Source organism: Papaver somniferum, chromosome 5 (assembly GCF_003573695.1).
Source record: "Papaver somniferum cultivar HN1 chromosome 5, ASM357369v1, whole genome shotgun sequence".
In the NCBI taxonomy this organism is placed as follows: Eukaryota; Viridiplantae; Streptophyta; class Magnoliopsida; order Ranunculales; family Papaveraceae; genus Papaver; species Papaver somniferum.
The window spans coordinates 216053733-216068229 of NC_039362.1; the positions used below are offsets into that span (position 1 = coordinate 216053733).

The 14497-nt window shown below is 36.0% G+C and overlaps 1 protein-coding gene across 1 annotated transcript; it reads right to left on the reverse strand.

Moving 5' to 3' along the window:
* Nucleotides 1-724: 724 nt before the first annotated feature.
* On the reverse strand, nt 725-4933 carry LOC113284643 (cysteine synthase-like). The gene is made up of 10 exons (XM_026534157.1): nt 4616-4933; nt 3785-3894; nt 3645-3702; nt 3243-3506; nt 2948-3085; nt 2786-2837; nt 2602-2681; nt 2159-2218; nt 1711-1791; nt 725-1041 (listed from the first exon to the last, which is right to left on the reverse strand). The coding sequence occupies exons 1-10, from the start codon at nt 4856-4858 to the stop codon at nt 949-951; spliced, it is 1179 nt and encodes a 392-aa protein (XP_026389942.1). The 5' UTR covers nt 4859-4933; the 3' UTR covers nt 725-948.
* Between the last annotated feature and the right edge of the window lie 9564 nt (nt 4934-14497).

Below are 14497 nucleotides of genomic sequence, written 5' to 3' on the forward strand. Positions count from 1 at the left end.
ATTTAGGATGAAATAAACCAAGAAAGCAAAAATCAAAATAGAGCAGGAAAAAGGTCCAAAAGGAGCAAACCATAATCTTCGTTAGTTAGTAATTGAATTGAAAAACCCTTCCTAAAAACCCTTGCATTCAAAACCCGAGTCCTTCATTGCTATCTAAACCTAATGTCCTAGCACACTTTCGTCTGTAAATTCATGTGATGTGTACACCTCATGTGCAACCTATTATATGTTTGCTTTACCATCCGTCTTCTTTAAAGGTAACATATCCTAGGTATTTTGGTTAGTTGTAAAATCGTTTTGTCTCCTTGATCTATCTAGGTATTTCTTTGTCTCTCCTACGGCGTTTTCACCATATTTTCCTCTTCCAGTTCTACAGACCATTGAATATATCTTGTTTTACCACCTCTTCCAGTGGTACACGCCATTGAATATATCTTGTTATGAACAATTGCTAGGAAAACTTGTTAGATGATGTCGATATAATTAGTCATTGTTGACAATAGAATCAGTAGCGGAGGTAGAGAAAAGAGGCAGAGAAGACGATAGTAGTTGTGGCGATAGAGAAAAGTGGCAGAGAAAACAGAAGAGAATAGATTTAGGGTATCGGCTTGTTTTTGCGAGTAGGTTAGATAATAATAGGTGTCGATCACCTGCCCTTTAAATTCTCTTAAGTAGGGCCAGAAGCTCTAGAATTCGAGCTTTGTTCAGCTTTCAACCACAGCTCTTTAAATTGGACCCAAATTATATATACAATGTCAAGATAATACACATTTCATTTTTATTTTTAACATTATTCGGTGTATTTTCAATTATACCTACAAAATAATGTAACAAAACCCAACTCATTACTCAATTTGAGTAAAAAAGATAAAACATATTGTGGAATGTCTGCAGGTACAGTAAGAAGTGGAATTAACAGAATTACCAAGACAATGGAAAACTCATTTTTCATGGCTCAGGTTGCATGTTCTCGCATTCTTCCCTGATTGATTGGAAGAGAACAGAAGAGAGATATCTCTCGCCAAAACTTGGAAACACAACCTGCAACGTCAGAAATTGTTATCAGATTAGAAGAGAATTGGTTCAACAAAGAGAAAAGAGAATATATCATCAGAGATTAATATCATGCGTGAAGGACTGATATCATTGTGGTGGAAAGTTAGAATTACGTATCTAATTAAGTTGCTGGTTATCGTAATTAGTGTTTGCACATGTAAGGTTCAATACAAGAAGCACTAGCCAACTGCTGTCAGGACAAAGTCGCTTTTAGAAATCAGATTCCAGACCAGTTTTTTTGGTCGATCGAGTTGGAACACTAAATGCTGTAAGAGTTTCAACATTGGGGGAAAAAAGAAGACCAACTCATATCTATGTTTAGTTGACTCGATTTATGTCTTGAACTTTTCACTTAATAAACATTCTGTGTGAATAAAGACTTCACGTACGATGGGACCCCTACGTAATGCATAAGGTTCAAAACTTCAGACTAAGTGTGTAGAAACAATACATATCACATATTCGTGTTTGGGATCACTTAAGTTTACGCAGGACTACAAGCCAAGCTAGCAAAATGTCTCCAACGACTTTATACTACAAGTATTGGCTCGTTGTGTTTGCTAGGTGTACTCTTTCATGAATTCAGACTTGGCCCTTATAGAGTTTCAAATACCACATTGAAAACCCAAGAAAGGAAACGAAAGAAGGTCCTACCGCGATAAGCTTTCCAGCATTCTCAGGTCTCTTTGCAACCCTGATAGCAGCTGTTGCCGCCGCACCAGAAGATATTCCCACCTGCGTACGACATTGAAATATAAGCATTCTGGTTTAGCAGTTTCTTTATCAAAAATTCTCCACAGAAAAGTAGTCACTCGTCATCAAAAAACGTTCATTTTTACCATTTTATTCTTGTGCAAGTTTCAAATTTCTATCGAATTTATGTAAAGAAGGGTCCATTACTGGCCCTGGAAAAAAATTTGATACGTCTACTTATTTATATTTTGACAATTTGCTGCTTCTCATATCTCAACGAGCTTTGTATACTAAATCCATCTACACAAGTAAAAACCATTCCACTATTCCTTTGCACTCGTCTGTCTACTCAAGATACCATATTCTAGGACATAATACTAAATCAAGTCTGAAACAACATTATACAAACCATTAGGCCTTCTTGAAGTGCCAACAGTTTCGCTGTTTCAATAGATTCATCACTTGATACCTGTGACAAAGAATAAGGATATGAAATTCCAGAGAGTAGAAACGGAATAAGTAAAGTTGCATCAAACTAAGAAAACAGTATGAAGACTACAGAGAGGTTAGAGATTATAAGGGAATATTATCATGATATAGAACAATTTCCCCACATTTTCACATGTAGATGACAAAACATGATGAATAACCGGGAATATGACTGGACTCGACAACTGAAACATAAATCAAGCAAAATTTGTTTGTCTAACTGGAATCAACAACTATATTATCAAATAATAAAGACATTAAAGTAACATCGGAAATTATTTCTTGGGTGATGAAATATAAAAGAGAATCCATAAAATCCAAACTTGGATGGTGAAATAATAACCATGAGATAAGAATTTGAACCTCTATGACTTCATCAACTATGCTCAAGTCTAAATTTCCAGGTATAAAGCCTGTTCCAATCCCTTGAATTTTGTGAGGACCTGTTTTTTGACAGCAGTATAAGGGAAGTATTTAGACAATATGAGAGTAAACAAAATTTTCAAAGAAGATATGAAACAACCCATATTATCTGTCCGTTGCTTACCAGGTGTTCCCCCTGAAAGTACGTTGCTTTCTGTTGGCTCAACACCAATAATCTAATACATCATGAAGTCAATTAAACTTCACATGGTAACAGCCTGTTCCTAAAAAATATCTTGTTTTCAAAATAGTTAAGCTCATAACTGAGAAAGAGAACTTAAGGTACCTTTACGTTAGGATTTTGTTTCTTTAGGTACCGACCAACCCCCGAAATAGTTCCACCGGTACCAATTCCTGCGACAAATATATCTACTTTTCCTCTTGTATCTTCCCAAATCTCAGGACCAGTTGTTTCAAAGTGAATCTATATGCACCACGATACGAAAATCAGATAATACGAAATGATTCCTCTCCTCATATGGCAATTAACAACCACTCAAATGGTCCAAAGTCCCGACCATCTCACCATAAGGCAGAACTTCACCACAGCAAGGGCAAAATGTGAAAGATTAAGCTCATACCTTTGGATTAGCTGGGTTGTCAAATTGTTGAAGCATGTAAGAATTAGGTGTTTTGTTTACAATCTCTTCTGCTTTTGCAAGAGCTCCCTTCATACCCTTGGCGGATTCGGTAAGAACTAACTCGGCTCCAAATGCCTTCAGAAGGACTCGTCTTTCCATACTCATAGATGCAGGCATAGTTAAGATGAGTTTGTATCCTCTTGCAGCAGCAATAAAGGCAAGACCGATACCTGTGTTTCCACTGGTTGGTTCCACCAAGACACTCTTGAAAAGAGAGACAGAGACAACACAAATTTAGATTTTAGATATAGATAATAAGGTCGCATGTACCACTAAAACTGGAGCCGTTTCTTCGAAAATAAATAACAAACAATGACCGATTTTGTTTAAGGTAACTTTTACCTTTCCAGGTGTAATAAGTCCCTTTTCTTCGGCATCAGTAATCATACTTAAACCTATCCTAAAAAGTAGGTAGAGACAAATTATGTCAGAAAATCAATTTACATTCTTTAGCTGTCTGGCTCATAGTATGCATAGCTTACCTGTCTTTAACACTGCAACAGGGTTCCATTATCTCAAGCTTGGCAGCAATATTTGCAACAGAACCATTGGCAATATTATTGAGGTAAACCATAGGTGTCTTTCCAATAAGCTGTTACAGACCGACCAAAGGGAAGATTAGATAACCTAAATGCAAGTTTATAGTGTATGGTAACAGTATAACTTCGCCTAATCAATTTCAACCTAAAGCACAAACAAAAAGCCCTTTCTCACTCAATCATACAATGTTCACCTGATATAACCTCTAATGCAATTGGAGATAGATAACTAAGTTCTAATTATCCTCTTAAATAAAGTTTCAAAGATGTACATAGGACAATGCATGGAAAATTTGATTTAACCTCGAGTAGCTTGTTAAAATGAATAGCATTCTAGAAAATGAAGGAACAGAAAACACAAAAGAGGAGGTGGATTGAGTATTTAAAAAAATGCAATCCATATTAGAAAATGGAATTTGTTGTTCTAATTAAACAATCTACAAAACACTATTATCAATTTATTGTGGCACATCAAGTGTAAATTCTATATCATCTTTATCGGCTTCGATTAGCACCGGTTTCCCGTAGACCCAAACCCCACCACCACCACAACCACAACCGCAATGCATATGGCTCTAATATGAAGTGAATACAGTTGACCCAAGATAAATGCAGTCCTAAGTTTCTTGAAACAAACAAATATATACTGAAAAACCCAAATCACTACAGTAATCAACGAAACCTAACAAATTATGAAACAAAAATTGAATGAAGAAAACCAGCAAAAATTCCAAAATTAGTCAAAACCCAGATTGTAAATGTTGAAATGTATACCTGAGAAACATCTTCAGCAATGTTAAGACCTTCAATTTGAGTAGATGGTTCAGCAGAAACAGCTTTACAAACAACAACAGAAGAGTGTGAGAGTTGTTTTCTAGCAAATTGAGGAGATGATTTTCTCAAATTGACGAAAGAAGATTGAGATAGTAATTGGGGTTTAGAAGATGAAGAAGCAAACCCCAATTTAGATTTGGGGATAGAAGTCAATGGGTTGGAACAAAGAGAAGAAGAAGCCATTGTTGATTTTGTTAGTGGATGCTGGATGGTTCCTACTACCAGTAGTACCAGGTGTTAACTTATAAACCTCACAATGATTTTAGATTATTTTTTCTTCTAAACTTTGGTGTATTTAGTATTACCTCCTCGAAGCTCTCGTTATCTATCTCCAAAGAAAAAAACACATTTCATTTGTCTTCATTATTGCTCCCGGGCCCTAAGAATATTCCGATCAGCGCCATGTTTGTTCTATGGTCTGAATCTGATTTCTGGGCGTTTGTATTTTTATTTTTCTCATGTCCAACTCTAGATATGGCTCGGCTCATACATCTGGCTGGGAGTTATTTGACTCGGGTATGATTTTATACTTGACTTGTTGGCACATATTTGCCTCAAATTTGTAAAGAATTACATTCAGACATGGTATATCGGATTTAAATGAGTTAGATCTGAACAAGTTGAGTTAGTTGAGTTAGAAAAATCACAAATAACCCACAAATTATCGTGATTCGTGATCACTATCTTATTACCGATTTGTTAAGTGATCCGATGGTTAGGATGTGTTAGGATTTATTTTTCCAGAATGTAATAGTTTCACCCCACATGATGGTATCCGTTTATAAATGGTGCTTATCACCGGGAACAGGTAAGGGATAACAGATGGCTAAAGGCATGGTAGCACAATTTTGTTCTATAGCCATTATTAGCTCATGAAGGGGATTTGCACGACCTCTATTGATCTTCTAGCGGATTTAAGTGGCTTCTTGATAAGAAAAAAAACGACGAGGCAATGAAAAAAAGGGCGTTTTTAGGGACAATTCAAAAGGATTTAGAGGCGACTAATAAGACAAAAATGGATCACCCAAATCTAAAATGAAGCCACCCCTTATAAAGGCTAATTTGCCCTTTACAGTCGGTAGTTTAATTAGAATCGGGAGAAATAGAATTTATGGTTAGTGTTAGGTCCATTTTTTGAATTTTTGAGTTTTAGAGTAGAAGAAGAAGAAAAGAAAAAAAAGTGGGATAAAACCATTTTTTTTCTTAAATCAACAACAAATACGGATGGTTATGAAGAAGAATGTGAGAAACATCATGAAGAATATCACGTTGAAGGTTCAATAACGATTAGAGAGACTATTGAATGCATTCAACGCCATAAATGTCCCCGAATCGGTAGATAATGTAATAGAGAAGCACAATCTGTAGATAAGTGATGTTCATTATCTACCGATTGTGATAGTCGTCCCAAATCTAGTTTTCTCAAAACTAGTGGAGTTTTTGAATTTCTCTATTTTTATAATCCGTAGATAACTGATGCTCATTATCTACAGATTGTGATAGTCGCCCCAAATGTAATTTTTTTCAAAACTAATAGAATATTGAATTTCTCTATTTTCATAATCGGTAGATAAGTGATGTTCATTATCTATCGATTATAACAATCACCCCAAATCTAGTTTTCCCAAAACTAATGGAAATTTGAATTTCTTTATTTTGATAATCGGTAGATAAGTGATGTTCATTACCTATTTATCGATTGGGACAGTCACCCCAAATATAAATTTTTCAAAGCTAATAAAATTTTGATTTTTTTTTATTTTCATAATTGGTAGATAGGTTATGTTCATTGAATAGCGATTGTGATTGTTGCGCCGATTGTAAATTTTTTCAAAGCAAATAAAATTTTGAATTTCTCTATTTTCATAATTTGTAGATAAGTGATGTTCATTATCTATCGATTGTGATAGTCGCCCCAAATCTAGTTTTCTCAGATTCTATTTTCGTAATCGGTAGATAGGTAATGTTCATTATCTACTTATTGTTGTTAATTTTTAGTACAGAAAATTGAATTTTTGGAACAAAAAATAATCTGTAAATAACAATCTTTTTTTTTTTGAAGCAAATAACAATCTATTTTACTTACTGATCATGGTTGATGTTCTTCATTTTTTAAGAACACCAACCATAATCAGTATATAAAATCAATTTTATACATACCGATTATGTTTCTGCAACTGTAAATCCATACAAAAATTGCAATAATTTTTTTTGTATTCAAGCAATCAAATCCTAATTTTGGATCACAACTACTATCATTTATTCATTTTGTAAGTTTAACTCGATTTCTTTTTATGTTCTAAGTTTCAACTTTGAGGTTAATCAATTTTGGGTTTTGATTTTAAAATATTAATCCTAAAGTTTGTTTGATCGACGATATTTTGTTTCAATCAAAATTAAAACAATGAAAAAGTTTTTCAATCGGTAGACTAAAGAAAGAGAAGAAAAATGTTACGATTATGAAAATAAAGGATATAGATTTAGTATATATGTGAAGGACAATATAGACAATTTATGTTTTTAAGACACCCATAAACATCTTCACTAAATGGGAATAAAAAGTTGGCTCATAATTTATTTTGGGTCGTCCCCAAAAATACCAGGATTGAGGGCATAAACGCACAAGAGCTAAAATCAAAAGGAGAAGTTGTTAAATGAGTATAAAGATTGAGGGCTGTCCTTAAAAGAAAGGCATTAATTTTCTATTTTTGTCCTTCGAACTTTAATTTCCCAACCAACACCATTTTAGGTGGAGTCAAGGGATACGATAAAATATTGTACGATAAAATGATCATTCAAATCTCCAAAGGTCAGGCTGGCGTTAACAATCTATATGGCCTTTAATTTATAACACATGCACATTGCGCACCGGTGCTCAAGCCTCAAACCCTCAAACTCTAAGTGTAAAATTGAGACGAGGAAACATTTGCAGAAATGTGTGTGTTCCTGTAAGGAAGAAATTTTGTTGAATTTTCTTAAGATGGGTGTTGCTGAAGCGATGTACATGCTGGGATGCATTGGGAAGCGGATTAGTGCGGAGATCTCAAGCGAGATGGAAAGCAGAAATGTCGGTATAGTTATAGTTGGTTGAGCGAAGAGTGTTTCCCTTGACAACAAAGACGCTGAGGCGGTCTGACCACGCCGACGAAACATCAAATCTCTGTAGCACTCACGGTCTAAACGGTGCGGATTAACTCTCCCCAAAACCATCCAACCCGATACACACGAAGGGAACAAAAGGTAATCTTCACTGGATGTTGCTGAAGATGAAATATTCCAAGAACATCAACCGAGTGAGGTTTTTTGTTTTTGAGATGAAATGCTTCGATTTTTTTACTTTCTGCTGTCAAATTTTATAAGTATAAATAAATGTCTCCATCATGTTGGAAAAGTTACTGATAGTGAATTTCAAAGAAAATGAAAGATCGAATGAATATAAGAAATGGTGTCCACGTCCAACGAATCTCTTTGATATCATTCTTTTTGTCGTATTATTTTTTATCAACTTCAAATGCTAATGATGCGATAAGCTGCACTAGAGCTGGCAAACGGGCGGGCCGGGGCTGGTTTGTTACGGGTTACACGGGTTCGGGTTAACACGGGTTAAAACCCGCGGGTCGATATTCTTCACGGATGATCATTTCTTCAACCCGCACCCGTAACGGGTAAAGCTTGCGGGTTCACGGGTTAACCCGACTTGTTTAATTAAAAATAAAATTATAATTTCATTAAGTTAATTTGTGACAAAACAGAGACCAAAGTCACCAAACCACAGAACATAACTTGGGGATAATACTAAAACATAGGATTACATAGAAAAAAAAACACAATTATAAGTTCTCTAGTCTACTGTGAAAAAGAGTAAAGAATCAAACCCTAACCTAGGATTATCGTTTCTAACCTAAAATCAATTCACATCCACCACTTTCGTCACCTGCATCTCAATTTCATTCATAAATCTTCTCGTTATCACTACCACTAATCTGCAACATTAATCAACAACAACAAAAACGCAAACCCATCTTCATCCCATCATATTACTAATCCAACTCATATACACTTCATCTCAAACTGTCTGCATGTTATCAATTACAGCTGAAATCAAATTTCAAACGACACATCCACCATTAAAAGAACAAAAATGCTAAAATTACAACAAATGGACCAAAAAGGAATATAGTGGTGATAACTATAATGGAGAGACCTGTAGCTGCAAGAAATTAAGTTGTTGTTGCCATTGGTTGGGATGAAATCAAAGGAGGAAGCACCGAAAACCCAAATGGTTTTGTAAACTCAGCATCAATGGAATAAATCGATACCACCTCGTTTCTGTGCTCAATCTGCATCAGGAAAACAAGACAATAGAGCAATGGAAAATATGAATTAAATTGAAAATCAATAACTAAAAATTCAACCTTAAACTTAACACCCAATACCCATCATTACTTGATTTCATTCTCAATTTGATATAAAATTCTCAATCCATTCTAGAACCCTAATCCTAATTTTACTGATTCCTCTTTCTTCAATCATCACGAAACCCTAACCAAAATTAACTCCACAGACTCATTAACTCTTTCCTTGATTCACTTATTTATTAAGTTTATTCAAATTTCAGAAGAATCATGAATCACTCACACACAGTTCGTGCGGTGGAGAAGAAAAATGGAAAGAGAAAAGAAAAACCAGAAAAGAAAGAGAAGAAGAAGAAAAAAGAGAGATAAAAAAGAAAGATATCTCTTCGTTTAGTTTTAGGGTTTCTCCTTTTATACCTTAATCGTGTGGATGTGATTAACCCTAGATAATCCGACGGACAGGATTATGTAAAAATTACTAATTAGTTATTGTGGACGGGTTTACGGGTTGTACCCGCGGTTTCACGGGCCGGGACGGGTTAACCCGTTTATTCACAAGCCGGCATTTATCCAACCCGAACCCGGCTTGTTTAGAAACCAGCCGAGCCGGGTTCGGGTTTTTACGGGCCGGGCACGGGTTAACCCGCGGGTTTCAGCTTGTTTGCCAGCTCTAAGCTGCACCTTGTGTTGTCAAAAACAAAATAATATTCACATAGCAGGGACTCTTGACAGTTTTATAATGCCATGTAAATGAATATAAAACAGTTCTCAAATAAAAATATAAAATCTTGCATCTCGATGAAATGTAGTCCACTTTGCAGGGAAAATTCATTCTCTCTTTTCGAACCTTCCTAATATGGAACCCACTACTACAAGACAAGACAAAAAAAAATATATTAAACTAAAATGGATAAGAACAAGTTTTATAGTGGAATCCAAACTATTCCAAATGTGAAAAAATCATGAAATGTCAAGTTTAGTGGCTTCCAAGTTGGGGTCTTCCACATAAAATCCAAGCAAGGTTCCACTGTTTCGTGGAATCCATCTGAACGCCAATAAGAATAACGTTAAACGCAATTAAGAATGGAGCTAAAAAAACGCAATTAAGAATTACGTTTTTTTTATCCGTAGATTTAAAATGAGTTGTTGAAATCTAACGGCTGAAAAAAAAGCTTCATTCTTAATTGCGTTTTTTTAGCTCCATTCTTAATTGCGTTTTTTAGCTCCATTAAGAATAACATTTCTACTATTCCACCATTATACTTGCGCTTCCATCCACAGTTCCATGTGCTGAGGTGGCGTGGAAGATGGAAGATGGATGGATTCCACCATAAGACTTGCTCTAATCTAGCAGCTAGACTGGCCATCCACGTCAGCTAGGGAAACCTCTTAAGTCCTACAGTATTGCTAATCTAGCAGCTACATTAGCAGTCCATGTCATCTGGGACTACTGTCCAACGTTGTTTGGTTCAGCGTTTTAAATTTCAACCGTCAGATCAAATTTTGTGATTTTTGTGATCCGTGTGATTTTTGTGACGCTGAACCATTCAGCGCTGGGACCACTTTTTGAGCGCTGAACCATTCAGCGTTAAGGTATGAGCGTTGAATGATTCAGCGCTTCAAATTTCAGCCATCATATCAAATTTTGTGATTTTTGTGATCCGTGTGATTTTTGTGAGCGCTGAACCATTCAGCGCTGGGACCACTTTTTGAGCGCTGAACCATTCAGCGTTAAGGTATGAGCGTTGAATGATTCAGCGCTTCAAATTTCAGCCATCATATCAAATTTTGTGATTTTTGTGATCCGTGTGATTTTTGTGAGCGCTGAACCATTCAGCGTTGGGAGCACTTTTTGAGCGCTGAATCATTCAGTGTTTCAATAGTTGAACTGCGAGCACTTGCTAGGAGAGAGAAGTAGACAGAAATAGTGTTAACTTTTCTCCAACACTTTTTTCTTGATTTGCAACACTTTTTGGTCGATCTAGCAGCTCAATCTTGCCCATAAGGGTTAGCCTTATCCAATTATTTTATTTAATGAATAAATTATCTTTGATTAATTAGTGCTGATTTGGAAGATTAAGTTATATTTAATCAAATTAACTCTTAAATCAACTACCGCTAATTCATCATCAAGACTTGAAATTTTTTTGATTTTCTTTTTTGAAACTTGAGACAGAATCAGTTGATGTTAATGCAGTTGTAAACCGATTCTGGGTTGAGTTTTGTCAATTAACGAAGTAAATCCGTAATCAGTTTTTGTTAATATTCACATAAACCGATTGTAAGAATCGGGTTTTAAGAGCGTCCACATAACCCGATTATGCCATACTTTCAGAAACAAAATATTCATTACATAGTTTAGGAAATTAGCATATTACATATATAAGACAATTCATTATGTGAATTCTTGAATGTGGCACATCAATACATCGTCAATGAATCTCAGAGCACGACGGTGCAACACCGCATATTCCATGTGATGAATAAAATTATTTTCCCCATTGCGAATTCTCCATAGGCCGTTGAATCGTTCCAGATGCAACTAAATCAATTATTCCATATTGCATGCAGTGATGAGATACGTATTAAAATATCATCAAATTACTCAAATTTTCAAGACGAGGATCTTGTGGATGATGGTCGTTCACCATTTTGTTAACTTTAACATCCTCTAGCATTGAGCTTTTTATGTATTGGAATCGAAAAGCTAAGTCTCTCAATTTACGGTTTTTTGGATTAGTGGTATGCTCATAACAGAGCTCTTTGACTATCTTCCAAAACATTGAATATAGTTCGTTGGGACGTTCGTGGAAGACGGGGACGAACGATTTCATGGGTTGCATATCTTCTTCTAGAAACCATTCCATTTTCCAGGCTTAGTGTGTGATGTGGGAGTGGCTCAAACAAGTTGTCCTTATATATATAGATAAAGACTCAACAACTCTTTTTCTTTTCGAAATCGATTCACACAATCGGTTTTTAGGAATGTCCACATAGACCGATTTTTTCCTTAAAAAATCATATAAAATTTGCCTAGCCACAATCTGTTTTTAATATTACACAGGTAATCCGATTCTTGGCAAAAAAAAGATACAGAAAAATTGCAATTTTTCCTTACTAGAATCGAATTACACGGAATGCCCATATTGACCAATTCTGAAGGTTGTCAATTTTTTGTTTTTTTGTTTTTCCTTTTCCGGAATCGGTCATTAAAAGTTTCCATATAAACCGATTCTAAACACCTACAAAACAAGTGATTGAAAATCTCAGAATCGGACTATGTGGTGCACTCCTAAAATACGATTCTGAAATTGCGCCCCTGGAGAAATAATAGAATCGGATTTTATGTTGGTAAACACAAACCGATTCTGACTGAGAAAAATGGACAGAATCCTGCATCTTTTGCACACACATTGTAGTTGGTACTTGTCGCGTCTTAGGAAAACACAAATTTTCAAAACAAACCAGATTCAGTCATTCATAAACTAGAGAGCGTAACCAAACATAATTCAACAATAAGTTTAAGACATAAGTTTTAACTCCATAATTAAATACATAAGTTCCGAAAACAAATAAACCATTCATTCATCAACATCCCCTACACGACCACGTCCACGTCCAGTACCACGACCACCTCATCCTCGTTTAGTAGGCCTTTTTTACCGGCATCATGTTGGGCGTTGATCGATTCACCTTGAGAGTACATTTTCGCAGTGTTTTTCCTCCTATTTTTCTTTGTGTTCTCCATCACCGCTTCCCCAAAGTTTTCACCCACATCTACATCTTCGAGACTGTTCAATTTGTCAATTAATTTTTCATTGGCCTCAACATCTTTTGCTTCCCTAATACATAGCATTGCTTCGGTTATCAAATGCCCGATTCGTGTTCTCTACTTCTATTTTAAACAACAAACATTCATCAAATCATGCTAAAAACATTAACAAAGTTGTAACTGAGAAACAATACACACCAGGTATTAGAGAGCTATATCTTTGTCCTTGATTTGGGGCCTCTCATCTACTCGTATCACTTGAGTATGCGAAACGTTGAGGTATACCATGGCATGTAACCCGAAATTTCCTCAGCATCCGTTTTCGAACAACCGTCCATATCATGTTTGTTGTATCTTCTTTTTTCCAAGTATTCAGATGCTGGTAAAGGTTTGTGAACAACCTAGATATAATTATCAACAGACTCGATTTCTATCTCATTGATTTTAAACTTCTTGTGTTAATCCTCTAGGATTTTTTGTACATATCTTCATTATTTTGGGACTCTCGTCGGGTTGTACAGATTACATATACTTTTGGGTGAAACAAAGACCCAAAATAACGTTCTATCTCTACGCACCCAACCATCTTTCCTTTAGCCAAAACTTCCTTGTAAGTGTGAAAGAAAACATCTTTTGTCGTCAAGTTGTCCAACTGGCGTCACAACTCCAGATGTTCCTCATTACTTACCGTTGAATCTGTACTTGTCTCCATAGTATTTATTGTCCCATCGCTTGTTCTCAAAATCCCTTTCAGAAAATATTGGGAAGTTCAAATATATCCATGCCTGCTAAAGAGCCATATCCCTCCAATTTGGTTCCTTCGATCCATAAAATACTTTCTCTTGAACGAGTGTGCAAGGATGGAAAATCCCCGAGAGTATTCGTGAATCTTGTCAAATGGTTACAACAGCTGAATAAAGTTGGCGCTCACACGGGCAACGTAAACATAGGGGAAGATAACGCTCCCAGGATGTAGAGGACATATTCACTAGCCGTAGCCGAAATACATTCCTTGATCACCTCTTTTCCCTGTGCACGAAGCTTCTTTGTTCACATGAAGTGGTACCTCAAGCCCGCAAGATGGAATGTCCTCTGCTTTTCTTTACCTACTAGCATCTCTAACTTGGTCGTCTCCTCATCCTATCGGAATACATTCTTGCTGAACTCGTAAATCTTGTCCTAGTCAAGCTCTTGCGCGTAGTTTTTTTGTTTCACAGCTTTACCTTCTACGCTTAGCCAGTAATCAACTTCGTATCATTTGGAGTTATCGTCATTTAGCCAATCGGAAGATGGAAAGTATCTATTTCCCCAAAAAATCTGTCGACAATGGCGGAAACAAGAGATTTGTCGTAACCAACAACCAAATTGTCGATTGCAGACAACAACCCTGTAGATTTGTCTAGATCGATTACTTCCTCAACTTCTCCTACGGTTGATTCTATTGCTTCCAGTGGATAATCCTTCATCATACTCACTGACGTTCCTGCTTCATACGACGAACGTACGGCATCCTTGTGATCCTATAAAACAAAAAAAAAAAGATAGACAATGATCAAAACACTAAACGGATAATAATTTTTTTTTCTCTTACATAACATAAGGTTTAGGTAGTTGCTATGATATGGCAGATGGCAGCGGCCCAACTCTCTTTGTTCCCCCGTAACAACTTTCCTTCATCACCGAGTAACCCGTAAC

Bases quoted from the DNA above. Each gene is read 5' to 3' on its own strand.
- LOC113284643 (XM_026534157.1), bottom strand. From the start codon at position 4,858: ATGGCTTCTTCTTCTCTTTGTTCCAACCCATTGACTTCTATCCCCAAA. The intron at 3,895-4,615 runs GTATACATTTCA...GGTCTGTAACAG, and splicing joins TTGCTGAAGATGTTTCTCAG to CTTATTGGAAAGACACCTAT. The intron at 3,086-3,242 runs GTATGAGCTTAA...TGGTGCATATAG, and splicing joins ACAACCCAGCTAATCCAAAG to ATTCACTTTGAAACAACTGG.